General features: G+C 44.2%; 2 protein-coding genes across 2 annotated transcripts in view; both read right to left on the bottom strand.

Moving 5' to 3' along the window:
- Positions 1 to 228: 228 nt before the first annotated feature.
- On the bottom strand, positions 229 to 13,668 carry neto2a (neuropilin (NRP) and tolloid (TLL)-like 2a). The gene is made up of 10 exons (XM_029846547.1): positions 13,302 to 13,668; positions 10,671 to 10,727; positions 10,340 to 10,483; positions 8,095 to 8,343; positions 7,391 to 7,438; positions 6,848 to 6,975; positions 5,107 to 5,335; positions 2,680 to 2,793; positions 2,413 to 2,543; positions 229 to 2,251 (listed from the first exon to the last, which is right to left on the bottom strand). Exons 1-10 carry the CDS (start codon positions 13,309 to 13,311, stop codon positions 1,520 to 1,522), a joined length of 1,842 nt encoding a protein of 613 aa, XP_029702407.1. The 5' UTR covers positions 13,312 to 13,668; the 3' UTR covers positions 229 to 1,519.
- A 2,026-nt stretch (positions 13,669 to 15,694) lies between these two features.
- itfg1 (integrin alpha FG-GAP repeat containing 1) overlaps positions 15,695 to 27,983 on the bottom strand; it is a 95,563-nt gene continuing 83,274 nt past the window's right edge. The window contains exons 15-18 of the mRNA XM_011609546.2: positions 25,466 to 25,590; positions 20,635 to 20,717; positions 19,889 to 20,006; positions 15,695 to 16,591 (exon numbers count right to left, since the gene is read on the bottom strand). Of these exons, the coding sequence (XP_011607848.1) occupies positions 16,532 to 16,591; positions 19,889 to 20,006; positions 20,635 to 20,717; positions 25,466 to 25,590 (386 nt within the window). The 3' untranslated portion in view covers positions 15,695 to 16,531. The remainder of the gene's footprint in view (positions 16,592 to 19,888; positions 20,007 to 20,634; positions 20,718 to 25,465; positions 25,591 to 27,983) is intronic.

Below are 27,983 nucleotides of genomic sequence, written 5' to 3'. Positions count from 1 at the left end.
CTCGGACCACCACACCAGGAATAGCTTAATCACACAGGGCAATGACTTGTTTGTTTCAAATGATAATAGTTTGCATTAATTCTGTTGCTGCATATTACATTGTATTTCGTACTTACCTTGTCATTCCTCTTGTTTTATTTTGGTTGGGACTTTAAACCTAATAACTTTATTACCAATGATGGTTGATGTAATTTTCGTGCATATGAGAAAAAAAATGTGCAATATTACATTTTGTCTGTTTTATACATCTTAATATAGAACAGAGCATTCATACTTTTCATGTAGTAAAGGCTTCAGTATCCCATCTATACATTCTTCTTAAATTCATGAAAATCCATAAAGTCTGGAATAATAATAATATAGTCCACAGACGAGTTTTTGTGCCTTACCTTGCAGTAACACCTCCAGCCAACAGATGGTGCTATTTCCTCAGAAAAGGGGAAAAACTCGCAGGGAGCCGAGTTAGCTCTCATTTAATTCAGCAGAATAAACTATACAACTAGGATTTAAAATCACGAGTCCCATATAGGCTGTGTGGCAGTCTCTGTAGGGCAACTGGTTGTGCTTGTTCCAAACACTCACAAACAGGGAAACTCAGAATTTACATTTTCCTCTTGTAAGGGTGGGGTTTGGGTGCAGGTGGTTGCCATTTTGATTCAGTCCAGTCACAGAACCACAGTTAATGCTCCATAAATAATTACTCTTAATAGAAATAGACATTTATTCTCGCCTTTCACCTTTTGCCCCTAACCAAAATAAGACCACGTCTTCATATACGCTTCCTGAGATTGAATGGCGCATACCCCCTTTATTCAGGGTGGGGTGGGACTAGTTAATCACATGATCATTTTCACCATCACTGAATTTATAATGATCTCCAACAGAAAACCTGTCCTTATCATCAACACCACACTTGTTCACAGGTATATGGGCAAGATTTTAGAAAAGATTAGAGTTAAAAGTCAAGCAATATTATGTGTGTGTGGGGGTGTGTGTGTGTGTGCACGCGCGTGTGTGTGTTAACTGTATACAGCACACTGACAAAAATAATCACTCCAAATATTAGAACACGCACTATATTGTATATCTGTGCATGGCAGGTGAATAAATGTAAATAGTCAGTCTTGCGTGTCAGTAATTGTCTGTTTCCGACAGCAGAGGAAGGTCTGGATCTGCATGCAGGGACCCTCCCATTTATTATACGCTTCTTATGAAAAGGAGAGATGACATCAACGTTAAATAGAGGACGGGAGGTGTTTTCAGTTTCTCATCACTCTGCGTCCTGAAGAGCAAAATCACCCTGATCCTCCTCTGTTGTTCCTTCATTCTTTGTCAGCCAAACCTTGGGTTGAGATGTTGAGAGAAGCCTCGTTAGACAGCGGCGGCAGAGGGATAAAAAGGAGTTTGGCAGTAATCGATGCGAGACCGTTGCGACTCCTGTCTTCTTTTCTTTTTCCTTTTGTGTAATTCGGCAGATGTAATTATTTCGGTGTCTATGTTCTTTGCCCCCCTTTAGGACTTAGAAGTCCATGGATATGGAGCGCTGCTGCGGGTCAACTATGGTGGTGCTGTTACGAGCGCTGTTGCCACGGATACTTAGGGTTCCACAGGCTCCTCCCATACCACCAATACCTCCGGCAATGCCACTGGGCCCCACCATACTCACCCCTCCAGCAATGCCTATTCCTCCCCCCATTGCTACGCCTCCCGTTATCCCTACTGGTCCTGCAATCCCTCCACCTGCTATTCCTGATGGCCCTCCACCCATAGCTATTCCACCTGTTGCCCCCCCACCCGCTCCTCCTCCGCCACGCCCATAGATCTCACATGGGATCTCCTCTGTGACCCGGTCCTCAATGACCTGTTGGTCACAATCGTGAGTTTGTGTGTGCTGCTTGTAACCATAGCAGCTCTTCTTGTAGCTGGCTGTGGAGTTAAAAGTCTTCATGGGTGGCGGCTTGGAGAAGTCATTGTGGTAGGAGAGCTCCATGGAGCTCAGCGTGGTGCGGCTGTGTTTCATGCTGCTGCCACCTGTGGCCACTGAGCCTTGTGAGCCGCAGTGGTGTTCGTGAACACAGCGGGACATAGTGGAGGACCGCCGCAGCTTGTGGAAGCTGTCCAGTTCTTCAGACAGGTCAGCCAAATCTGAAGACATTTCTTTGTCCCGCAGGGAGAAGAGCTCATAGTGGGGCGGGTCAAAGACCTCCTGGAAACCCGCCTTGTTGAAAACACCAGGGCGGCGAGCTACAACCTGACAAAAAAAAAAAGAACCAAAACCAAACTTTGGATGATGATACAACAATGCAGCATTTTCCAACTAATTGGAATTTTCAAATCTGGGTCTCCACTGAGAAACATTTCTTATTTCCTGCTAACAAAAAAGAGGAAAATCTACCCCAAGGGCTAAATTACCTTTTTTCTTGGCTGCTTCATCTGGACCAAGATGGAAATAATTAGAAGAACAAGAACTATGCCTGAAGAGACGCCAATGACAGTACCATGGGTCTTAGTGATCTGATGGAAAAGGCCCTTCGATCGCTTCTCTGCAGGGAAAAAAAGTTTTGGAGAAAACAAAAAAGAATAATAATGAACAAGCCGCAGCAGGCATAAAAACCAAAAAAGCTACTAATCAGCCAAAATAGCCTACAGTACATATCTCCGTGAAAGAAAGATGTTTACCTTTGCAATGGTTTTCATCCCATGGGTAGACGCAGTTCTGAACTCCATTGCACACCAGGGAATTATTAATACACATGTTGCTGTGGCAGAAGAATGTATTGGCTGAACAGGGAGCTGCAGGCAAAACACAGAGATAATAGAATTTAGAAAGAAAACAACAAACAGCTGCCTGAGCAGGAGATATCTACACGGTAAAAGGTGGTAATAAAAGCTCTATAATTTGACTGTAGACATCTGTAACGGCATGTTTTTAAAGGCATAATGTTATTGAAATAATGGAAGTCTAATAGAGAAAGACTGAATGCACTGCAAAAGTGGAAAAAAGAAGGCAAAGAGGAGGAACATGAAAAAGGGTGATGGTGGCTTTGAGCAACATAAGGTGAAAATGGTCAGACAGGTGCTGTGAGACATCAGACATTAAAGTAACCATTAGTGTATGAAAGGTGCCATGGCAGAGACTGAGAAGGCTGGTAATTGTTGTTGGCTGCTGGGCTCCAAAGATCGATGTGCTGCCAGTTACGAGGAAGCGCGGTGAAGATGGAGGAAGATGCAGGCGCATTTTTCATTCTGATGATTTTGTGAGGCGGTGAGACGTAAATGAGCCCTGCGTTGCTCCACGGTGCTTTGGGACAAACAACGCGCCTTCGCTTCATTAAAGAGAGACGTTCATCAGCAAAGCAGCAGCCTCACAAATGACTATCGAGGACCCACAGTGGGCCTGCAACATGTAAGCTATCAGTCAAACCAGCCTCACCAGTAACCTTAAAGTGTGCTAATATGACCGTTTAATCACGGATCACCATGATGTGTTGGATTTCAAATAGGCCTCAGCTCATGTTTCAGTTGTAAAATAAAAATTAGGAAATCTGTGGCGACGTGCAAACACTTACTACATATAAAGCGAAAGCTCCACATTAACAGCACAGTCCAGCGTAAAAGGTCAGATGTAACTGATCTCTCCCTCAAACGCGGCCCACACAGGCCGCTCATGCGGTTCAGCACCGTTTCCAGCTGCCTTTTCCCTCCTCTGACAAACATTTCCACCTGCATTCTCTCTTTTTTTGGTCTCTTCTCCAGGAGCTGCAGCTACGCTGGGAGTCTTTATCAGAGCTGAAACAGGCCGATCAGCTCCACCAGCTTCACCCAGCCCCACTCTGACAACACTGACCCCCCACCCCCACCCCATCCCCGTACCTGTTCCCAGCATTCTGCCTCTCCCAATTAAATCATGTCTCTTGTCTTCAAATGGAGATTCTGACCAGGTGCTGCTTCGCTGCAGTCTTTCGTGTCACACCTGATTGTGGACATAAAGCTTTATCACCTGTTTACTATGTGAGAGGAAGTTTTTGAGTAGAACACATCGGGAAAGATGAAGAATCTTCTTTTGCGGAAAACTCTACAATAACTCCAGCTGCTGAATACAATTAGATAAAGTTTGGGAGTTATCGAAGGGACCCCTCTGAGACATGTGACTAAAGGTTATTGATGGTCTTAAAACACAGAGTCAAAATAAATAAACCACCCGTGCAGAATTTAAAAGGCTACCAAGTCGTGACAGGAGTGGATGACAACATTGGTATTCAGACGAGGTTTGGGAAGTTTCCAGAATGCAGCAATTAATATTCCCGTCTATTCAGGCATTTAATACAAATATTACAGGCTTTGCTGCACGGCACTTCCTGATGCACACGCGACAGAATGTGTCAGAAATTTCCTCCCCCTTCAGAAATGTACTAGCTTCCTGTTTATCATCATTTCCTCTAGGTACATTAACACATTATGCTATTTGTTTTAGACCAAAACAGATCAGCTCTTTCATTATTCCCCATTTGTGACATATCGTCGCTACAGCATCACCCTGCTGTAATAATCATTTTGACGACTTCCAGCCCATAAATGTCGTAGATAAACGTGTCTCATATGTGAATTTAAAGCCTGGCCTAATGAGCTTCGCTTGCCGAAATGAAACGTCCGCAGGTGTCCGTGACTGCTGGAGCAGACTGAACGCACATAAATGAACAGTTTCTCTGTGCGAGAGGAGAAACTGGCTGTTAGATTATAAGAAAAACATACAGGTTTTTTAGCCGCGGCACTTTTAGCCGCGGCACTTTTAGCCGCGGCACTTTTAGCCGCGGTTTCCTTCATCCTTAATGATGAAGGAAACCGTTTTTGAACATCATACTTCTAAACACATTCTGGAATAAACCAATAACCTGTGGTTATCGTGATGCGGCGACTGAAATGTGATAGAAACATTACCATTACAATCAAAAGGTCGGACTTCTGAAGCACAAAAATTTCGCTCCCATCCAGCGAGCAAAGCTTTTGTTGTCGTAAGAAGCGAGCCGGATATAATTCAAGTGATGCGAGGGAGGAAGATGAGACAAAAGAGTTCAGGTAGAGGTGAAAAAAAAAAGGGTCACTCACGGTCGACAAATGAGGTGAAGAGCATTCGGAACCGGCTCAGTCGGCTCTTCTCATCAGCCCACATCCGCACGACTCCCACGCCATTATCCAGCATCACATCATTGGCCACAGTGCTACAAAACTTGGCTTTGAGGTTTTCAATGGCACTGCTGCCATCATATACGGCCACAAAATTCTTCTTACATTCATTAGAGTGCTCCATCTGGTACTCCATGAAGCGCAGGTAGATCTGCCGAAACACAGCACGTTCAGAGTGAAGGTAATGTATATACTTTATCTCACCTTCTGATTGTTTTAATTTAAAGCGATGTATTGTCATCAGAGGATAAACATATCAATAGTGAGATGGGACAATATCTGGGCTTGGCCCTAAAGTTAAATATTAGCGTCCTGTTTTCCGCTAATACACAGTCACTACTTACATATATCTGCCATTTCCAAGCATACTGATCTAAACAAATGTATAGGTTATAATACATCTGATAGTATGATTTGGGTAGAGGCTCGGGAGACTGATGTTTGAAGCAGCAAAGCATCCGTGCCTCTCCAGATGGACTGGGGCTGTCAGATAGGGAACGAGTGGGTTCTGGTTCTAAACTGGAACCAGCATGTTGGACCAGGGCTAAACCATGGCTTCCACTCTAGGACCACTGAAACGTGTCGCATGTCCTTGGTGTCATTGGTCCAACCAGCATTTACACTCCAGGACTCTAACAGCCAGCCCCAGTGAAATCTCACTACCTTTAACACAATGGTGCGTGTTGTCATGCAGGACTTGAGGGTTGTGGGTGCAAACGCATTGCTCTGTTCTCTCAGCTTCGCTGAGCTGAAGCGGAACCACGGCGCCTGGATTAGCTGCAGGATTGAAAAGCTGTCTGCTTCACGGCACATGTGTGTAGCAGGCTGTGCACGTGAATGTCATGCATGAATGTTACTGCATGACCTCATGAGTTCAGAATGTGTGACTGTACAATGTTCTATATGTGGTGTTTTGATTAACAGAAGCGTGCATCCGATGGTTCGCACCTAACTGGATGGAATTGTGTCAGTGTGCTGCCTTGTGGTCAGAGATTAGCCTATAGGAACATGCTGGTGACTCATGGAGTCATGGGGGAGACGCAGAGAGAGTCCAGAGGGGGGTCTGGTCCGTGTGACTGGAGCTCACAATGATGCTACACACGCTCAGATAAAGTCGCTACATCGAGTCATTGGACTGGTGGCTGTAATGGTTTCTTTCCATCAGTTCAGAATGGTATTTCCCAGGTTGACAGATTACAGACATACGAACACAAGTTTTTGGATTAGAGGGTTTTTTTCGATTTCAGCTGATATTGGCTTGAGTTTATTGGGAAAAAAACCCTAAACTATCAACGCGATTCTTCTGTCTTGCTGGATGGTTCAATAAGATAAATAACTATTCAGAGCTGTTGCCTCTCTTCTTTATTCTTTCTTTTTTGATCTGGTAGCTGATATTCTTGATCAATAATGAGATGAGAGCTTACTAAACTCCCACCCGCTTAATTGTGATCTGTTTTATTTCGACACCTGGGTGTCGGTCCTGATATTTTCTGGAATATACTGTTGTTAACATGCAGATTGCTACAGAAATAATGGTCCATGCTGTTAAATTGTATTATGTTGTGTGGATATTCATGAATTTAACAGCACAGCTATTGTTGGCTATGTAAACCCCAATCTTGAAAGACTGATTTAACCCATTTTAAGGAGGAATGTTACCGACCTTGGACTGAGGAGGGGCTCTGATAGTCCAGATACAGTCCAGAGCATCACCAGGTTTCACTCGCTCTTCGTCCTCCACCTGACTGGAGCGAATAACCCCGTCCCATCCACTGATTTCAAACTGGCAGTCTGAGGAGAGGCAGAGCAAAGGTGCATGAGGAGACAAAAGGAGGGGGAACAAAAAAGGTGAACACGTGATGAAGGGATCAGGAAGGAAGAGGCTATAAACAGTTGAGACAAGAAGGGGAACATGACAGAGAGACGGAGAGATAGAGGATTTTATTTAAAGAAGCAGAGGATTTGAGATCGAGCATGTTGGATTAGGATGGGAAAAGGGAGGAAGATGAAGAAAGGTAAAATGACAGAAGGCATCTGCGTGCTGTTTTCAATCGGTGCACATTCACACATGAACTCTATGGAAGTTTGTGTGCTTGTCAAGGTGCATTTGTGAGTTCAGCATTCATGTCAGACAGAGATCTTCTGTTCTCAGATGAGCCCCTCAAAAAGCTCAAACACAAAACCAGTAAAACACTGAAAAGCTTACCTGGGATGGGGTTTAGCAGTCCGCCCACGTGCAGATGGAAATCAGGGTCTGTGAGGGATAAGATTTGGGAAGCCCATTAATCAGAAACTGGTAAGCTGAGAACACAAGATAGGATGCCATTAAGACAGGCCAGATAAAGCAGAGAGGGTCTACTGGGAGGTAATATCTGTCTTCTGATGAGAGGCGCAGAATCCTGCTCATGTCGGGTTCAGGAGGCTCTCATGGAGATTCTGTTTACAGAACACGGGTCTGACCACGCGAGACCAGAATGGATGTTCAACCAGTCAACACGTCAATGATAGCAGGTAAAAATAGGAAGGAGAAACACTCAATTTCATTTACATGCAACTGTAAATTAATTTGTAATCAAATCAAAGCTGCAGAGACGTGCACTTCATTGTGTATTTTGTATATGACATCTATTTTGAATTCTATATGCTGTATTTTTATACATTTTACCTCTGTATTGCTACTATCCTGTATTGCATTGAGCTACTGGAACTTCACTTTCCCTGAGGGGTCCTTCCCAAAGGGATCAATAAAGTCAATTCATTTCATTTCAATTCAATTCAGTTCAACAACACAGTAGAGGAACTGTCGGGGCGTCAGCAGGAAAAATCTGGAATTTTCTGGGCAAGCGGGACACGAAGTGCTTGGCTGGAAACATGATTATCGTAACTGCACGGGACGCAGCGCCACCTCACCAGCGATGAAGGTGTATTTGATGCGGAAGCCGAGGCCTTCCAGCTCTTCGTCACTGGTGAACTTGATCCACATGAAACGTCCCGTTGACGTAACCAGGCCTGGATTCTTTCCGCCACAGAAACGGTCAATAAGCGGGGAGAACCCAAAGGGTCCATCGCGGATCTCGATATGATCGAAGCGGCACTCAAAGGAGGGCTCGACGTAGTAATTCTTGTCAAACGCCAGCTGAATCCTCTGTCTGGGGAGGGCTTTGGTGGGAAATCAGCAGTGGAACAGAGGGAAAGCAAAAGTTTAAAGCCATGAAAAGAACAAAATCATGTAACAAAAGGAAAAATCTGAAAGGCTTTCAAACTGAGAGGAGATTAAAATCTGAGTAAATCTGGGTTTCAAAGTTCAGGACGCTGCACTTTCAGCTGATGTTGTGAATCAGTCTTTCAGTAGAGGCTGCTAAAGGAGGGATTTTCTCCAATGTTGACTTAAATATCACAATAACTGAACCTTCTTGACCACTGATGCACAGAGAAAACTGTCAAATTTAAAATACCTTCTCTGCCTTTCTCTGAGCAAAAACTTGCCAGGCAAGAAGAAATAAAGTATAATTAAGACATAAAAGCCAAAAGTTTCTGCCAGACTTTAAGGTCTGTTCCCTGCTATTGAAAGGGTTTCTTTCTGACTTTGTGGCTGAATCAACCTCTTCGGGCCTCATTAAATCACAAAGAAGAAACACAAAATCAGAGTTTGATGAAAAGATTAAAAGGCTCGTAAATGTTCAACTGCTGAAGGAACAGTGTGTTCACAATTTTCAAAAATAGAAAGAAATCAAACATATTTGAACGCTGGAGTGAGAGAGTGAGTTAAATCATCTACTTAGTGCTTTCTTTTTAAATTTGTAATCGTTATAAATATAATTTCTACTACATTTCTGCACCGATTTGGCATATCATGCTCAAATTATACTGAAATAGTGGAGAAAACAAAGCCAAAATGATTTCTATGGACAATCCAGACTTAAGAGATGAGTCACAGTAAAACACTGAGGATGTAGGCTGAGCTCTGAATCACTGCTGGCACGGAGACATGCTCCACCAGGAGGAAAAAGAAGAGGTCAAGGTTGGTGCGTTCATACAGCCGTCATTCAGTCATTGCACAATTTCAGAAGCAGAACATCAGCACACAAGCTAGTTGGTTCAATAACTACTAATAAATGTGGTTTGGGATAATAATTTACACACGGACACAAACACTTCTAAATATGTGATGGGGAACGATGACCCTGAATAAAAGCAGCGATCTGGTCAGGTTGTGATTGGAGGGAACCTGATGTAAGTCACAGTGTTGCTTGAATCTGCTGCACATCAGTTATCTGTCACCTCAGACCTGCCTTTTTAACACGCATCCTTTCTCTAACCCGAACCTAAACCCAATCCTAACCTAAATCTTCAATCCACGGCTTAACCCTCAAACAGCCGTTTAAATTTGTGAGGACCAGCCACATTTTGGTACTCAAATTGTAGCGAGGACAAGAACACACACACACACACACACATGCACACACACACACACACACACACACACAGGTTTGACTCTCCAGCTCATTTAAAAGTCTAGTGCCAAACAAGTCCAAACGGCCCCAAAGGGCAGGTTCTATTGGTCACTGCGTGATGTTATTTTGAGCATCACTGTGATGGAGCGACACGTATTCAGCAGCAAACATGCCGGGCTGGTTTTGTCCACAGGGGGAGCCCCTGAGCTGTGTGTGAGTGAATTATCCTTCTCACCGCAGCGGGAAGAACCGGGCATGTCACATCCAATCTGCCCCAGAGACAGTAGAACTGTGTGAACAAGCAGTTCATTTATTTAGTGCAAGATATAAACCAATGCTCAATACCTCCATGTGAATAATGCTTTTATCTGCTGCTGCCTTTACGGTTTGCGATACAGCTGCCCATCAGGTTGCCAGTCATGTGCCGTTTGTTTGAAGCAGTGAAACAGCAACAGACACTAGATCTGATTAAGCCACAACTCATAATACACTAGTCTCCTTCTCTTTCTGAGGAGTTACATCTTCGGGGGGGAAACAAATGCAGGCTGGTTTACTCGGTAAATGTCAGGCTGCTGCCCGGTAGTCATGGAGGAGGAAAATCAGATGAGGTTTTAAAAAACAATGTCCTCCAGATGCTGGAGTTCCCTGACAGATGCACAACCTGTGTCCAGCAGATGGGAGGGGAGAGAGTTCTGCTGTACCTTCCAGGATGTAAACGCATTCTTTGTTAGGCGGATATGTGTTGGGGTAGTTCGGCGACGTGAACACGCCACCGTTGATGTTGCGGACCCATGTGCCACAGTCGTTCTGGTTGGGGCTCTGGCTGCCATGTTCGATCAGAGAATCTTGGAGCGAAAAGGCAGAGAACAGACAAACAAATTGGTTATTGATTTGGGCAGATCAATGAGGGAATGCTCATGAGGCTGGAGGGAAAAAAGGGATGGGGCAAACACAAGAAAGCCCTTTGTTTGTTTAAGGATTTCTGTGTATTTATGGATTTTTCTTTTCACATAAAACTTGGAATAAGCTTACCTTTAGTTCTCTGTGCCAGAGCAAAACCCTCCTCTATTAGAAAGAAGAGTATCCACGCTAGAGAAAACATAAAAGACATCAGCCATCGCAATAATCCTGGTGTTCAATACTGAAGATATGGAAATCAGCAGAATAAAACTGAGATTAGATTCAGTAAGGATTCCATCTGGCCTTGGTGACTATTGTCAATTCTAGACTAATACAACTTTTAAGCAAGTTATTAGTTTTATTGCATAATCAATGAAACTATTCATTGTGTATATGTGACATCAGACATATTTTATCAAGAGTCCATGTAGATGGTAAACAGGCATTTAGTAAGAATCATCTGGTAACTCAGAGCAGCTGTTCATCATCACAATTCAGCTGCAGATATTGTTTCTTTGAGTAGGGCCCACATTTCTCTCGCTAAAACCATCTGCCCAGTTTCTGTCACCTGCAAACTATTCCTATGCAATACTTTTTATTAGCCTTTGCTCAGTGTACAGTCAGGGATTTTTCCAGTATTTCAGTTAATTAATTGGCAGTGAAACCAGGAAGCAAACCATCGTCAGAGCAGATGCTGAGGAACACAGTGGAAGCGGAAATAAACTGCTTGCAGTGGTCGTTTTCAGCGAGGGCATTCGTTGAAAGATAAATTCAAACCACCAACTGATATCCAAACACTAATATTCTAACCTTCTAATCTGCAGCCTCTAGGCACCATATACATTACGCATTAGCAAAAAAGATAGGGGATTACAGGCGGCTGGGCGTAGAGCACTGATGACAAGCATGCATTTGCACACAATCGGTGAAATATGCTTTAATACAATGAAGTCTGCACTAAGGGCATGCATGGTCCATTCTCTGACACTGCCTCGCTCTGATAAGCTGCTGTAGACCTGATCCCCACTGAGTTTGGAATAGGTTGGCCCACTCACATTGAATTAGAGAGCAAGGATGAGTCTGGCATATTGCATAATGGCACGCGGGCAGAGGAAGAAGGGAAAAGAGAAAGGATGACATGGGTAGGTGGGGGGTCTAATTAAGAGCAATGCATGGTCAACATGAGCAGTGAGCACAGCTGCACCGAGGAGGATGCACTCATTCTGCACTGGGGCCCAGGCTGAAGCATTATAATGTCTGTCTCCATCATTGGGCACTAATATAATGTAGGAGGGAGTCTGAACTGAATCACTGATACTGCCACAATAAAGTGCCCATTAAATGTCAAGAAGAAAAAGAAGGTGCTATTACACCAGGGACTTAAAATCACCCAAACTATTAAATATATAACAGAAATAGATCTATGTAGGAGTCAGAAAGCTGTGTTGAACAAAAGCTAACCAATAAAGAAAACTACTAACTACTTAATAAGAACTCCTTGAATAATTCAGGTGAAGGCATTTGTACTGGTTATAAATAATCCATTGGCTAAATAGTTACAATCTTTTTTATCATAATAATTTAAAAAATGTATATAAAAGTCCGTAACACATTAAACATCTAATTGAAATGAGGTTGAAAATTAGGCCACTGTGGACTGAAGATGAGGTTAGCCTGCACTGCTAACTAAGCTATGGATTAATTATACTAACAGTAACTATATTTATAGTTATATAACATTTGATCCTGTATAATTATTACTCATTAATCGCCGCAAGAACATGCAGTTTGTAATTACTCGCCGGCTTTTACCTGTTTCTCACGTCACAAAGACGTCGCGTCGGCACGCTTCAGGTGCTGATGGCGCGAGACAGCGCGTGGCTGCAGCGCGTGTCACCGGAGCAACTGGGCTGCACGAGCGCAGTCATCGCGTGCCCGGCGCAGCGGGACGTCGTCCTCTGCCCGTAAACTTTGTTTTTGCTGTCAGTTTTATTCAGTGAATATTCTGACGTGGGGGGAAAATACGGTCGGACACACTTTTCCCTTCATAACCCGGCGAGCGCGCCTCTGTTTGGGGGCTTCTGTCGCCCGAGGACCGCGGAGAACATCGACCACATTTGTGCGGGTGACGTTCCTGTTTTAGCACGCGGCACATCAGCCTCGCGCGTGCGGACGCACCGCAGCGCGTCAACGCCGAACCTCTGGTTCCCTTACATTCTCTATCAGCATCGGTCCATAAATAACTACACGTGAAACTAATCCCAAATAAACTAAAAATCGCGATTAATGATTAGTTAATTGATGATTATTTATGGGGAAGGAGGTCATTTATGGAAGAATGTTTTACTTTGCTAGACAGACCTAACCACGCACCTTGGGGTTTTGCAGCATCTTAAAAAAATAAAGTGCAGTCCAAGTGTGATTTTTTTTTTCCTGTAATCACAATAAAAAAACACAGGTACCATGTGGCGGTTTACATTTAGCTTATTTGTTAATCGTTTAATTCGCTTTACAATAACGAGTAAGATAAAAACGAGGCAGTCGTGTTAAACTGGTCCTTTGTGCGCGCAGGACTCTTCGACATTTTTACGCTCTACAAAGTGCCTTAGAGGTGCCTAAAGTGATATTTCCAAAGAATAAATGAGCCATCGATCCACTTTACAAGCATAATTAATGAAAGCGAGCAACGCCTTTTGCCCAAACTCAACAAGAAATCATCTCTGTCCAACACGAGAGTTTGCGCGTCGGGATTCTCGCACTCACCTCTGTGCATTTCCTCTCGTGGTGTGATTCCAGCCAAAAAGCACCTTTCTAACAACGCCCTTCTGCTCTTTCCATTTTCATAAGTCCACCAGGCGCTTCACGCAATCCAACTTTTGTCTATTACCAATAAATCCATCATGACAGAGAGAGACAGAGAGAGAGACAGAGACAGAGACTCCTCTTCAGTTTAACCCGGAGATTAAGATGCTACACGGTGCTCATCTTGGCATCATCCCTGGAAAGAGCGCGTCCACTGGGACTACAGCGGAGATAACGGGCGTAGGACTGACGCGCACAGAGAGAGGGAGCTCTCCAAAAGACGCATATGGATAAATGGGTGGAGGGAAGAGAGAGAGCGAGGGTGAGAGAGACAGAGAGGGGGAGGAGGAGGAGGAGGAGGAGGAGGAGGAGGAAGAGGAGGGGAGTCCGTTTGTTTCTGCTCTTCGCCCGCACCTCAACGATTCACAAGGCTCATTTAAGCCGCAGGCGCTGCTCACTATACAGAGGAGAAAAATCAAGGTGCAGCCAAGAAATCATTTTTCCGGTTAAACCTTTCAAATTAAAACATTGACACTCGGACGGGCAGGAAAGAAAGGATGCACACATAGGGGAAAAGATGCAAACGCTTTAAGCAGGTGTTTGTAAAAATAAAAAAATAAAAAATGTAAAAAATCTGGCTTGTCTGCCTTTACAGCCCAGCTCAGGCCCTTCAGATACAGCTTGAGCTTTTCCCACCGTGTCACCATCTGGTTTAAACCCCATGTAGGTGTAGACCCATAAGTGGAACCCACCACAAACCCAGAGGACTCAAAATGAGATCACAGCTTCATCCAAGTTCTCTTGATTTTCTCCAGACAACTCTAATGCTGCTCAGGTGTGTGTGTGGCCTCCACATGTCGGTTTACACTCCCTACATCTGATCTCCTCCCAGACAAGGAATAGGGCATCGGTAAGCTCATCGACAGTTTGTGATGGCAAATGGTGGCGATAGACGAGAGGTGCTGGTTTACTCCAGCGGACCAGGTCTGGCAATGAACGTGGGGCTCTTATCTCAGTCCGTCTGCCTCAACTGGACGTATGTGCGGCCCTCCAAGGACCCGTCACGCTGGAGGATCTCGAAGGTGGCAGAACATTCTCTAGTGTCTCCAGACAAACATCTGTCTGGACAGTGTGAACCTGCCTTCAGCTAAGGAGAGAACAGGGCACTAATGGTGCCAATTCTGGTGTCCGGTGGCAAATATCATTCTGGTGGATCTGGTGTACTGGTCGGTCTTCTGGTGTCTCCTCTATGTCTTGACAATGCAGGGAGACACAGCAAGCCTGGAAGAGCTGGTACCTGGACAAGATCTGGTGGTGGGAACTCTGGAAAAATATAAAACTAGCTGAGTCGGATGCTGGGAAGGAAAAGCTCCGGGGTCACCACCCGCACAGCTATCACTTCAAGGGCACCTTTTGCTTCCCACCACCACCGTCGTCCGTCCGGCCCATTTGCACCCCAGCAGGTGCAACTGACCCACGGTCAGCGTTCCTTCCTGGAGAGGCTGAGAGCCAGGCTCTCCAGAATTCCTTCAACAATCTGTGTTTGTCTTTCACTGGTGGCAACAGAAATCCTCCGTTGTGACCTTGCCTGTGTGTTTCTGACAGTGTGCCAGAGAACATGAAAGAACACCATCTGGACATGTTAACAAGGTCAAAGGTGCGATTTTGTTTAGGGTGGAAAACACACACACACACACACACACACACACACATACACACACGTAAATGTTTGTGTGATCATTTTCTGATTTGATTTGTGATTTGCCTAACTTCTACCAGGCTTCAGATCCCCTCCTCTGGTGTTCGGGCCAGGTATTCCTCCCCTCCGCTCATTTAATTGAGTGAATCTTGAAGTCTTCTGGATCCGGAGGGCCCGACAGGCATCGTTGGGAAAACGGAAGGCAGTTTAATTTCACCTCTCCTTCACAAAATTCAGAAACAAAAACGCATCAAGATGATTACGTGCGAATTCCCCTGAAGCCTCCTTGGAAGCGAATAAAGAAAATCTGATGAAAAAAGACTCCAGGGGAGGAACAACAACAGTGGTGAGTTTTGGTTTCAGGGTCGAACATGGAGAGTTCTCTGCCACTCACGCTATTTTCAGTTCATTCAAGGATGCTTTGGAATTCACATCCTGCTCATAATAAAGTGCCCTTGGTCCAGCTTTTGAGTCCTCCTGAGATCGGTTCCTTGTGATCTCCTATGTTTTGCTTCGTCATTCTGGGTTATTGACTGATATTAAGAGAATAATTACATTTTCTTTGTTAACATGAGGCAGCAAGAGGCCTAGAAAACAACCTTTCATCAGCAGTGGTGACTGTTAAAGAAGCAACACAAAGCTAAGTCATCCGGAGTTGATGTAAGCCAGAAAAACTTTATTTCAAACAGCAGTAAGTAAAATCATTTAGTAATTTTAACGCTCACTTTGAACATCAAACCCACAAAACAAAATAAATTACATTCGCTCTGTTAAAAAAAATAATTGCACAACCTCATTGCAAATATCAGACCACACAAGACAACCCGTCAACAACAACAAAAAAGAAAATGACACCTTCAACAAGCTGGAATAGAGTGTGCTTGGTTTAAGGGGACAGAAGGGTTTTACCCACAGAAGCCTGATGTGAGAGCGTTAGGAGGCAACAGAGAAAGCTTTTTTATTTTGGCACTGCCATTAGGAACTGTGAAATACCGTTCAGACGAAGGCCATTCGCTGTTGCTAGGGACAGAGGTGCTCTGCTCAGGTGCATTTTTGCTCAGAATCCACTGCTTTGAATGAAACAAAAGGGCTTCCTCTGCATCATTCCAGTGGGGGGCAGAGGCCAGAGTTGATCATGCTGTCGTCAGAGGTCATTCCAACAAAATCCCTGCCTATACTGTGTCTGCAGGAGGAGATCTGGCCTCTGTGTGTGTGTGTGTGTGTGTGTGTGTGTGTGTGTGTGTGTGGAGCCTTGCTGCCAGAGCTCTTAGACGTCCACATTGGAATGAATTTCTAAACTGGAACATACGTTTTTCACGTCTGAGCAAACGGAGTCAAACGTATCAAAAAGAAACATTTTAGGACAAACAAGGATCTTTGAAATGAGTCTCAGTGAAATATTGTGTGTGTGTGTGTGTGGGAAGGGGGGGGGGGGGGGCTGGAGCGTAAAAGGTGTGGCGGAGGAGCTGTTGATTTCCCAGGATGCACTTCATCACATAGCATCAAAATGGAAGCGGTGGGCTTCCTGCCTCTTCTCTCTGTCATCTGCTTTCTAAACACACAGAAACAAAGCAGAACACTCAAAGTTAAGGTTCAACTCAAATTCAATTACACAGACTAAAACTTGTTCACCGTGGCGCCCAGCTAACCATGAAAGTAAATCCAGGAAAAGGTCACAACTGCTGTTATGCACACTTGTGCGTAACAGGTAGAGCTGAGAAAACAACCCTAACGCGCACAAACAAGCAGCTGAGCAAAGCAGTAAAAGGCTGTGATAATTAAAAGGCGCGATGACATTAATTAGTAATCACAGGTGCTTCAGTGAAAGTGATGCTGACCGGCATGAGTCTGAAGCAGAGTTGGACTCTCCACCGTTTCTCCTCCAGGGATTTAATCCACGATACTTTAAGTATTATATTTGAAAGTAATTCTGCTGTTTTATGTTTCAAATTTGAATAAAACAAGATCCCAGTGCTAAAGACTGCTCAGTAACCCCCCGGCTGATAGCCCTTCCAGATTCAAGTTACCCCCACACAGAGGCAAATAAAGCCCCCTCATTAATCTGTCATCTCCACGATTTATGTCACACTCGTGCCCTTAAAAATAAATAACTCAGCCATGTAAAACTTGGGGAGAGCAAATCAGGGATTAAAGAGAGACATGATGAAACATGAATGTGCTCTTCAGCATTGGAGCATTGGAAGCAGAGCAGCATATTTCAGATGATGTGATTACAGTTGTCACCCAGCTTGGTTCAGAGAGCGACAGGCATTTATTTATTATTGAAATGAAACACAGAGCTGCAACAGCCTCGTCCTCGTCACTTCTGCCACGAGATCTTTAGTGGACAAACACCTCAGATTCAAGAGTTGAGCTGTGATACTGGAGACAGCAAGGAGCAGGTGAGAAGAACCGTGTCGCTAGTTATTGCTAATTAGTGATGAATACTCACAATGGACTGGTTATAGTGGGGAAGAGGGTCTACATAGACTGGTTATAGTGGGACAGAGAGGCAAAATGGACTGGTTATAGTGAGACAGAGAGGCAAAATGGACTGGTTATAGTGGGATAGAGGCTAAATGGACTGGTTATAGTGGGACAGAGAGGCTAAATGGACTGGTTATAGTGGGACAGAGAGGCAAAATGGACTGGTTATAGTGGGACAGAGAGGCAAAATGGACTGGTTATAGTGGGATAGAGGCTAAATGGACTGGTTATAGTGGGAAAGAGGCTAAATGGACTGGTTATAGTGGGACAGAGAGGCTAAATGGACTGGCTATAGTGGGATAGAGGCTAAATGGACTGGTTATAGTGGGAAAGAGGCTAAATGGACTGGCTACAGTAGGACAGAGAGGCTATAGGGACTAGTTATAGTGGGACAGAGAGGCTAAATGGACTGGCTATAGTGGGATAGAGGCTAAATAGACTGGTTATATTGGGAAAGAGGCTAAATGGACTGGTTATAGTGGGACAGAGAGGCTAAATGGACTGGTTATAGTGGGACAGAGAGGCTAAATGGACTGGTTATAGTGGGACAGAGAGGCTAAATGGACTGGTTATAGTGGGACAGAGAGGCTAAATGGACTGGTTATAGTGGGACAGAGAGGCTAAATGGACTGGCTATAGTGGGACAGAGAGGCTAAATGGACTGGTTATAGTGGGACAGAGAGGCTAAATGGACTGGTTATAGTGGGACAGAGCGACATGCTACCAGCTGCATCAGCATATAAGGGAGGAGGATACGTGTGACAGGTTTGGGGTTTCCTGGAGATGTGAATAAAAAACCCAACACACGATTTTCCCGAGGGCATTGTTACATAGTAATAACAACTCTTGTTGCTAAGCAGGCTTCAGAAAAGATGAGTTTATTTATACATACAACCGATTCAAGGTTGGAGTAAAGGACTGAGTGAACTTTGCTGTTTATGGACATTTATGGTATGTTTTTCTTCTGATTTGCAAATATAAAGCTGTGGGCGACTGTATGGAACAAACAGAATATGGAGCTAAAACACAAGTATGTTTATAAAAAGATATAAAAACAATTCATTAGTTACTAAGTGAAAGAGGAGCTGTGTTAACCAGGTGTGTGATGTGGGTATAAATAAATGAATCATCAGTTCATTCGTATGCTATATAGTTCTATATATTCAATACAATTCAATTTCCCTACGGGGATGAATAAAGTAAATCTTGAATATGCTAGGTATAAATATTAAAATAAAAAAATAGATACAAGTTTTGTCGTGTATATGTGTTTAATCGATGGTTTATATGTTTTGTAGTGTGTATTTGTCTCATATAACTGTATAAGAGTTAATGTAGGACATATTTGTATATGAAGCAACAATAAAAGGTGGGACAATAAAAAGTGTTTACTTCTTACTCCCTTGTTTGAATCTTGTATAAATAATTTTTTCTATACATTAATAATATTTTTAGGTTTTCTTTCATGTATATTTTATAGATGTTGACTGTATCGTACGTCTGGCCGAACCTTCCTGGATGTGATGAACAGCTCTAAAGTCTCACCTGTATTTAGACTTTAGAGCTGGTCATGACATCCAGGAAGGTTCGGCCAGACGTACGATACAATATCTATAGAATATGCCTGTAGGAAACGGGCCCGGAGCCTCTTGGTGGCTCTGACTGGTTCTTTGCACATTTAAAGAAGGCTGGATAACTCTGCCACCTGGCTCCCCATTAAGTCCACACCTCCTCTGAATCTTCTACTCCACACAGGACGACACATTCGGTCCAAACGCCCGTCTACTTGCTTCGCGCACTCGCACCCGTGTTGTATGGAACTTGCGTGCGTGGCCAAGTCCAAACAAACATGCGTGTGAAGGCACACACGATGCACACACAACAGCAGATGGCTCGGAGGAGATGCCAACTGACTGATGCACCTCTCAGTGTTGGAAACAGCATTAGCACAGCGAGGGGAGAAAAGACAGCAGAGGGAAGGGAAACTTTCAAGGATCGGAATGTTCCACTCCTGATTCCATCTGAAAATGAAACCTATGCCCTTGTTAAACCATCTACGCACGACGGCTTATGTAAAATGGACTTAAATGAGCCGTCAAGATGCCTCTCTTCATGTTTTACAGGAAAGAAGAGAGCAGCAATAAAAAAGTAGAGGACGTGAGGGTCAGCGGGGGGGCGAGGGGACAACGGGACTGAGGACAGTGAGACAATCTGCTGCTGGTTCTCATCAATCCGGTCTCACAAATACACACACAGCACATTTAAATACATGCAGAGCAGTAAATTATGAGGAAGAGGCCATAACGGCGTTTGAGAGTTTGTGTGTGTGTGTGTGTGTGTGTGTGTGTGTGAGTGTCCTAACCTTCTCTTGCCAGTGGAGGATTCCAATAATGACGAGGATGAAGACACACACCCCGATCAGTGCGATGGCAGTCAGCAACACACTGTTGCTGGGGGTGAGGTACAATTTCGCACTCCAACTAAAGAGCAGAATACAGGATGAAAAAGGGGGGGAGGGGTGTCACAGTCCTGGTTGCCATGACGAGGCTGTCCTAATAAAGCTAAAAAAATGCATCCAGTTCCTATTACCTGACACTTTATAGGGTCACGGCCAGTGCAGGAGCTACTACCAGCAACGTGAATATATAATGATTCATTCATTTCCTGTCTTCTATACTTTTCCATCCAAGTGCATCATGAATGCATCATCTAAGAAGACCAAAGATCTTTTTCTGATTGGCTGCGCGTGGAGCCGCCTCTCTGCGCCACCACGCAGGCGACCACGGCGAGGAACTAAGTGTCGAACAGTGTGCAATCATGTCCTATATGGAGGAGGCTGAAACGTTCCTGTGAGTGTTGAATAACCATCTGGAGCTCCTCGAGGGACTCGCATGACATGGACACAATTATAATATGACAACACGCTGTGAAGCCGGGGCCTACCGGTAGCGCCTGCAGAGGAGGGAATTACATTTACATTATGCAGAGTGTGTCCTTTAATGGCGTCCAATAGGGCTGCTAAAAAGCCAAATGTGTTTCGTAGCAGATTGTGCGTCCGTAAACAAACTGTACCAGCTATCTATCGACTGTATAGTGTGTTATCTGTACCTGCGGGGATTGTCGTGGGGATAGGGGATGACGATGAGCTGAGAGTTGGGAATGATGGCCGTCCACTCCTGCTTCCTTATTTCCTGGGAACACATAAGCGACACAAACACAGCGTATGATGCTTGGTGATAGAGGGACACGACAGTGGAAAACCCTGAGGGACAGGCTGAGAATATGTATGTTAGAAGCTCCGGGGCAGAATAACGAGGTCCCACTGCGGAGTGGCTATTTTCAGCTGTTCATTTAAGTGACGGACAAAGGTGCCACCTGCTGACATAAATTACCTTCATCTGTGGGGAACAACAGAGATTTCCTGTCCTGTGGCTCTGTGTGCATAATAGTCTTCTTTATCTGAATGTGAGCTGAAGCGCTGAAGTTAAAATGGGTTTGCAGAACTGAAATATGCATTTTCTTCCCTCGTATAAAACTAACTCTGCCGAGAGCCGTTGACTATAAACGTAGAGGTAAAAACAGGGGACACAGGATGAGCTCAGCACTTGTATCTATAAAATGAATGTGTATGTTTGATATTTCAGATCCAGACAGAAGATGAAAGCTTCAAATCTGTTGTGTTTAATTTTGGAAGAAGGATCCGGTGGAAATTCTCTCTTTAAAAGCAGCTGGAAGTGACTCCCCCTTCCTCAGTTTAACGAACGGAGCTGCGTGTTGCCGTCTCCCCGGCAGACACGGCGGCATAAATCAAGTCAACCACCTCATTACTGGAGCCAACAGCACTCTCCACTACAGGAGACGAAACAGTCGTGATAATAACACAGGAATTATTTCACCTCTTTTCATTACCGCCACTGTGACTGTCGGACAGCTTTGTGTTGATACTAAGCTGAATTATGTATTAGGCTTTCACAGAAAAAAGTGGTTCTGGTTTAAGAAAGAACCCATTAATGCCTTTTGGAGCATGTGGATTGAACATACAAGTGATCTGAGAACCGACTGTTTAGCCTTGGCCTTGTTTTATTCACAGTTATTGAGTGTTTGTCCTGTTTAGTTGACAGTGCTGGAAATAAAAGGCTTGAATGTACGACAATGACTCTGCAAATGCAAAAATAATAGGACTTGATTGTACTCAAGTAAGTTCTAATGCTAATATAATATGCACCGGCAGAACAACGCCTATAACTATTTAATAGGAAATCATGAAATGCAGGTGATTGTACGGAAGAGTATTTTTATTCATCCATGAGAAGTAAACCCGAGGAGCCCCCCCCCACCGTGCTCTTTGAGAGAAACTTCAGTGTTGAGTAAAAAAAGCGAAGTTAAGAAACAAGTTTTGAGATGAGCTATAGCAACCATGCATTTGGCTGCTCCTAAATGCCACGCAGGTCATTTAGACTTTAGTAACAAATAAATACTTTCCTTTTTAGCTCACAAACACAGTGTCGCTATCAGTAATAGGAAGCTACGTGTAAAACACGACGCTGAAGTTTGCTTCTGATTCGACAGTTAAAGGGGAAATTAAAGGGAAAATAAATCTATCGTGCTGAGCGGCTGTCCCCCCCCCATTGTCCATTTATTGCGCAATGACATGTACGGCAACAGTTGGACTTTTTCTGACAACCACTGAAACTCTTTTCTATTATTCTATTTAATGAACACTAGGATATTTCTTTTTTTGCTTCTTTGGGCAATGAATTCATTTTGCCTTAACTTCTCCCAACTGCCTGTTAGTCAGCTACGAATCAGAAATAAACTTCGGCTTTGTCCTAATACTGTTAACTCAGTGCTAAAACAGCAAGTATTTATTTGTAACTAAAGCCGAGTCCGAAGTATCGCCTCACAATTCATCGAACTGCCTACGCGGCATTTTGCTGAAGCGGTTACGCTCGCTGGCTGATATAGTCTCAAAAGGTCGAATTTATTTTTGACATTTCAACTTTTTGTGCCAAATAAAAAAATAATCTGTTTTTTTCCCCTCATAGTTGACCCTAATACTCTAACCAGGGTAGACTGAATTATTTATGAATAAATACAAAAGAAAAGGTTAGAACTTCTGCCTTGTGTGGGTTTTGTAGTTTCTAAGCCAACAGGTTACTAACTGGGAATATTTCGACTGTCTCCTATAAGACCCTGTGTTTGGAGTTTGAACAGATATTTGCGTGTATGAATGTGGGACAGCAGAAGGAGACGGGGCTGCAGCCCACCTTCCTGGTTGAAAATAAAAGCACTCTGACATGGAGGTACGTGTATATTTGACTCATCCATCCACGGATGAGCCTCCGGCTGGAGATTCACTATTAGTGATGCGGAAGTGGTTTGCAGCTGAGAGGAATCCGCATCTCTGGCTCCATAATTAGCAGAATCTGGGAACGCTGCAGCCCTCCATCCTCACACCCATTTGATTAAGTCTGCAGCGATAGCGTTGCTCTATACATAAGACATTTTCGGCTCCCGGAAGTTCCGCCATTGGCGCTGCGACGCGGGGAGCGAGGCTGGAGACAAACAGGCCTCCGCTAGTGCCGCCCGCGAGCAGATCCGATCGGGCTGTTTGGAAGAAAAAGTGCTCCCAAGTCTTCAGAGGGCAAACGACACAGTGGTTCAAAGGCAGGGAAACTGGCTCTCTATAAGACACAGCGAGGGAGACGGATACGAGGGTGGAGAGAGAGGGAGGGAGAGTGAGGGTGACACGTGGGGGACTGATTAGAGAAGCAAACCACTCAGAGCAGCAAAGGGAATCCCTGGGTGGAAGATAAGTGAACAGGAGGAAAGAGACACAAAGAAGAAGATGGAATAAAAGAATTACTAAGTGAGAGAGATTGGACAGAAGTTGGAAGATACCCTCGTAAATTATACAAATCCTCTTCTCCACTGAAATACGGGGCAGAGACGCTAATTCTGGAGGGGAGAAATGACACCAGGGGAGATAGCGAGAAAAGGAAAGAAGAAGAGATAAAAGATCCAAAACCTGCCGACCGAGCAGGGCGGTGCAGCAGTCGGGATGCGTACACCAGCTCCTCCTAATTGCAGGTAGATTTGATAGAGCGACTCCTCTCCCCAGTTTATCTGAGTGAAAGAAAGGGGGGGGGGGGACCTACTCTGCATAACATCTTTAGGAATTCATTAATTCACTTTGTAGAAAAAAATGTGCAGGGAGATGGAGAGGCTGCAAAATGGATGTGTTCCTCAGGATGGCTGGGAGAGGGGAAAACAAAGCAGCTCGTTCACATGAGTGTTCACGCTGCACTATTGCTTTTGAGTCACGGACCGACCCATCTACAATTCTAATGAGCTGCCTGGTGAGGATCCTGGTACCACCCGGGGGGGGGGGGTTCGTGCCTAATTTTGAGTATAACAAGTACAGCATGAGAGGGAGTGATGATGTGTAGGATGCAGCCATGTTGAGTAGCTCAAGGAGAAAAAGTGGCTGATGAAGATTTTAAAGTCACAAACTGGGTGTGTGGGATTTTAAACATGAATATAATGCTGGACAGTTGAATTTTAATAAAACTGGAGATAATCGAGTGATAAGATTCTCGTTTTGAGTGATGGACTGCCAGGTTTTTTTGTCCTGGAGATGAATGTTTGTGACTCCCGCTGGTCCTGGCCTCACCACCAAGCCCGACACTCGGCGTTTCCTCCCAGAACTCCCACTCTAGACACTGGTCTCTGCCTTTGCGCTCTAGCTAATAACCAAATATGAATCTTTACAGGACAGTTCTGCATTTTAAGGGTGGTAATCCTACTTGTTACGAGAGGAAAAATATTAGCCGATGTTAGCATACCGCTAACTATGTCACTACAGAGAAGCTCAAGTGAGACGATGCTGACTTCACATCATAATTCTGATGTGATATGGCCTCATTCAGAACAGCCTATGATGCATTAACACTGTCAGCTACATCCTATCATATAAGGAGCTGGAAGATGGATTTGTAATTGTACCTCCTGGTTAAAAGTTGTTGTCGACATTATTAATGACTTCTGAAAATGTAAAATCTGGTTTACTCATCATAGACATATTTCAGGTTTTTGTGAAAAATGGTGCGCTATCGCTGTGTGTTCCTCATTCTTCTCGCACCAACGCCCTCGTGCGTGTTCACGTGCGTGTTTGTGTGCATGTCGGTACGAAGCTCCGCCCAATTAGAGCGCGAAGGAGACATGTAGATGCGTGACTGACGATGAGGAAAATGAAGTATATTCGCTTTAATTACATCAGTCACATAAATTATTTTAAAAAAAACCCACACAGACCAGACGTGTTCTATAGGAAAAGTGACCTGTAATGACTTCTGTTGTGATTTGGTGATAAAAATTAAATTAATTAACTGGACTATCTTGATATTTTTCATCTTGTTCAGCATTTTTTAAACACATGCTGGAAATAATATTAAAGATAGAATTATTGCACCATCAACAACATAAATAAAAATGCACAGAGAGACGATGTACAGTTTTCTCCTGCGTCAATAAAACCTCCTTTTATCATTTATAAAATGAATGCATTTCAAAAAACAAATAAAGCTTTTGCTGAAGAGGAAATACTTCCCTCTTCTCATGAATTTTAAAGGTTTTGAACCAAATAAGTCCACCATCTGGTGCTCGAAAAGATGTCTGGTTCCTAATTGTGAGTCCTGAGGCCATTTTGCTTCCTTTTTTCCCTTTGACTTATTGCAGAAACATTAAAATCTCCGCGTCACACGTGTCACTTGCTGCTCCCTTTGGCGCAGACATGGGAACACGGAAGTGACTTCATTATGCAGGACCGCATTACACAGTTCTTTATGAAATAACCATAGAAATGGAAATGCCAACTGGAAATATACATGGGCCGAGTCACTACCTGGCTCGGTGATACGATCGTGTCCTATTTTCTTACCGTCTCTCCGGTCTGCCGGGGGATACCCACATAAAGGTGGTCCAGGAAGTTGGCGCTGCGTCCGAGGCCCAGGACGGTGTAGGGCAGCTGAAGGGAGAAATGAGCCGACTGGCTCAGCTGACCCGCTTCAGGAAGACAGGAAGAGACAGGAAGATTTGGAGCGTTAGGATAAAGATCTCAGCTTTCTGTGAAAACCTGAAGACGACATTCTGGAGGAGGCAGGACGGATATCTATTCAAGCCTTCGATGTCCATGTCCCACAGCATTAGTAGGACAGCTACCGCTTATATATCTGGACATATCTTTATAGTATTACAGCATTTGTATTTTCATTAGAGATTCATTTGTTGGTCCAAAAGATGATCAAACTAACTGCAGTTGTGTTACGACATAAAATGTGACCCTCTCAAACGTTGCTAATCTTATTCCTTTTCTGCTTTGGTGGAGTTTCGATCTCCTGCCCCTTCAAAAGGGCCCCACTGGAGGTAATGTAATCAGCGCTGACCTGTTCCTCACATGGCTGACAGTGATGAGAATTAAATGCACTTGTAAACATAATTTGGGGGGTGGGGGGGGGTTGCAGAAGAAACACACAACAGGAGCCAAAGGACCTGCGATGCTAGCTGAGTCCTTGTGTACTGACATTAAGAAGCGTCATAAAAGATACAAATCAAAGCTGGACACCTGAGGCCAGTCCAACACCTCTGTCTCCTCGCACAACCTTCACCCCCCTCCTCTTTCCCTGTTCTCATCCAACCCTTACACTCTCATTTCCTCGGCTCGGCTCTCCCTTCTCCCCTCCAACACATTACACATTTTGTTTCCGTTTCTCCTCTCCTCTGCTTGTCACCTCCCCTCCCACAGCCGCTGCACTTCGCCCACGCCACCCAACTCTGCCAAATGCAGCTGACATAAATCAACTTCTATGTGGTAAACAAAGAGAGGGATGAGAGCGCGGGAGGGACGGGAGGAAAAGGAGAAAGCCTCGAGGCAGCCAGTGATCAGAACTAATGTGGATGGACTGCGTATTGCAGCCTGAGAGGAGCGCGCATGTTTCAGTTTTTTTATTTCTGCTCGTAACCTCAGTTCACTTAAAATACTCCTAAAATAAACTAAAATAAACACAATAAAAGGGATCAGGCGAGCCCACTTCAGGCTTTAAATGCTTTGCTCACAAGGCTTCAAACATTCTTCATTAGAAGCGATCCATGTGATCGGGAGAATCCCGACACATTCTAAAAGGTAGAGGCTAGAAGAGGCTAGAAGAGGCCAACGGCGGCGTCGCCGTCCTTCCCTGCCTCCACGCCGACCAACCACGCCAGCTGTCTAATGTCAGAAAAAAAATGGAATATTAAAAATGTCAAAGAAAGAATGGAACCCAGAGCTCAATATTTCTTTCCTGTGTCTCTTTGATACGACGTCAGACATAAACCGTCCCCACACTGTCCAGGTTGGGAGGGTAGAGCTTTGTCGCTGCTGCTAAAACGGCTGAATTATGTTTATTTAAAATCAATCTGCAGAGCTGGTAAATGTTCTTTTACATTGGGAAATTTTGTCGCACATTTTTGAGAAAAAGTCATAAACGCGACAACAACTGTGATAATGTAACATGCTGGTTCTGAGGAAAAATGAGTGAAACCTTAAAGAGGAAATGACTAAACTTAGAACTGCCGATTACCTTCATTATCCGTCACGCGTGCGGGTGTGTGTGGACAGGTCGCCTCGAACACGCCGCTTTTATTTCACGTGGTCAGAATGGCTCCGTCATCTTTCCAACCCAGCATGCTTTCAAGGCTTGCTGCATTTTCATCTAAACCTCCTCCAGTTGCTTCTGCTCTATGTTTCTGTTTTAAACGCAGGCCGATGCTGCCGTGCAGCGGTTGTGATGACTCTAATCGCACGCTGCGAGTGAAGACGGACGAAAATATCGGCTGTTTCCAGTAAGCTTTCGGCGCCATTGACTCGTTCAGTGTTGCCCAAAGCTCGTTCCAGCCCGCTATGATGAGTCCTGGTGTGCCTGATAGGGGCTGCAGAATTGTTCCAGTATGTTTTTGAGGTTTTATAGCTCATATTAATAACCGCTGAGAGGTGGAGCATGAAAAGAGTTAGGGCTGATAACAATTACAACTATAATGTGGCTAAGTTGGTTGATTACTATTAATACAATCACATTTTAAAACTTTTGGATGAATTTTATTCTAATGCAAACAAATAAACTGGCTGAAAGTGCTGAGAAATGACATTACTTATTAATATAGCAGCTGTAATAAGAGAACAAGGATTCTGTTTTAAGCACATTCATGTGCTCGACTCTGGACCCAAGTGGTCACACACGGAGCAGCGCTTGTGTGCGGGATCGTTTCAAGGTGACTCACACACAGATAAAGTAAAGAGAAAAGCGGTGTATTTTCACATGGAGCGTGTGTGAGCACAGTCACCCTGCAGGAGATGACTACACTCAGATCAGAGGCACCACCGAGTGCAGCCTCACAGAATAAACTCACCCCTGCACAACTGA

Source organism: Takifugu rubripes, chromosome 13 (assembly GCF_901000725.2).
Source record: "Takifugu rubripes chromosome 13, fTakRub1.2, whole genome shotgun sequence".
In the NCBI taxonomy this organism is placed as follows: Eukaryota; Metazoa; Chordata; class Actinopteri; order Tetraodontiformes; family Tetraodontidae; genus Takifugu; species Takifugu rubripes.
The sequence above is the reverse complement of the archived record's forward strand: the minus strand, read 5'-3'. Positions and strand labels throughout refer to the sequence as shown.

Bases quoted from the DNA above. Each gene is read 5' to 3' on its own strand.
- neto2a (XM_029846547.1), bottom strand. The intron at 6,976-7,390 runs GTAAGCTTTTCA...GCCTCTCCTCAG, and splicing joins ACTGCTAAACCCCATCCCAG to ACTGCCAGTTTGAAATCAGT. The intron at 2,794-5,106 runs GTGAGTGACCCT...TTTTGCCTGCAG, and splicing joins CTTCACCTCATTTGTCGACC to CTCCCTGTTCAGCCAATACA.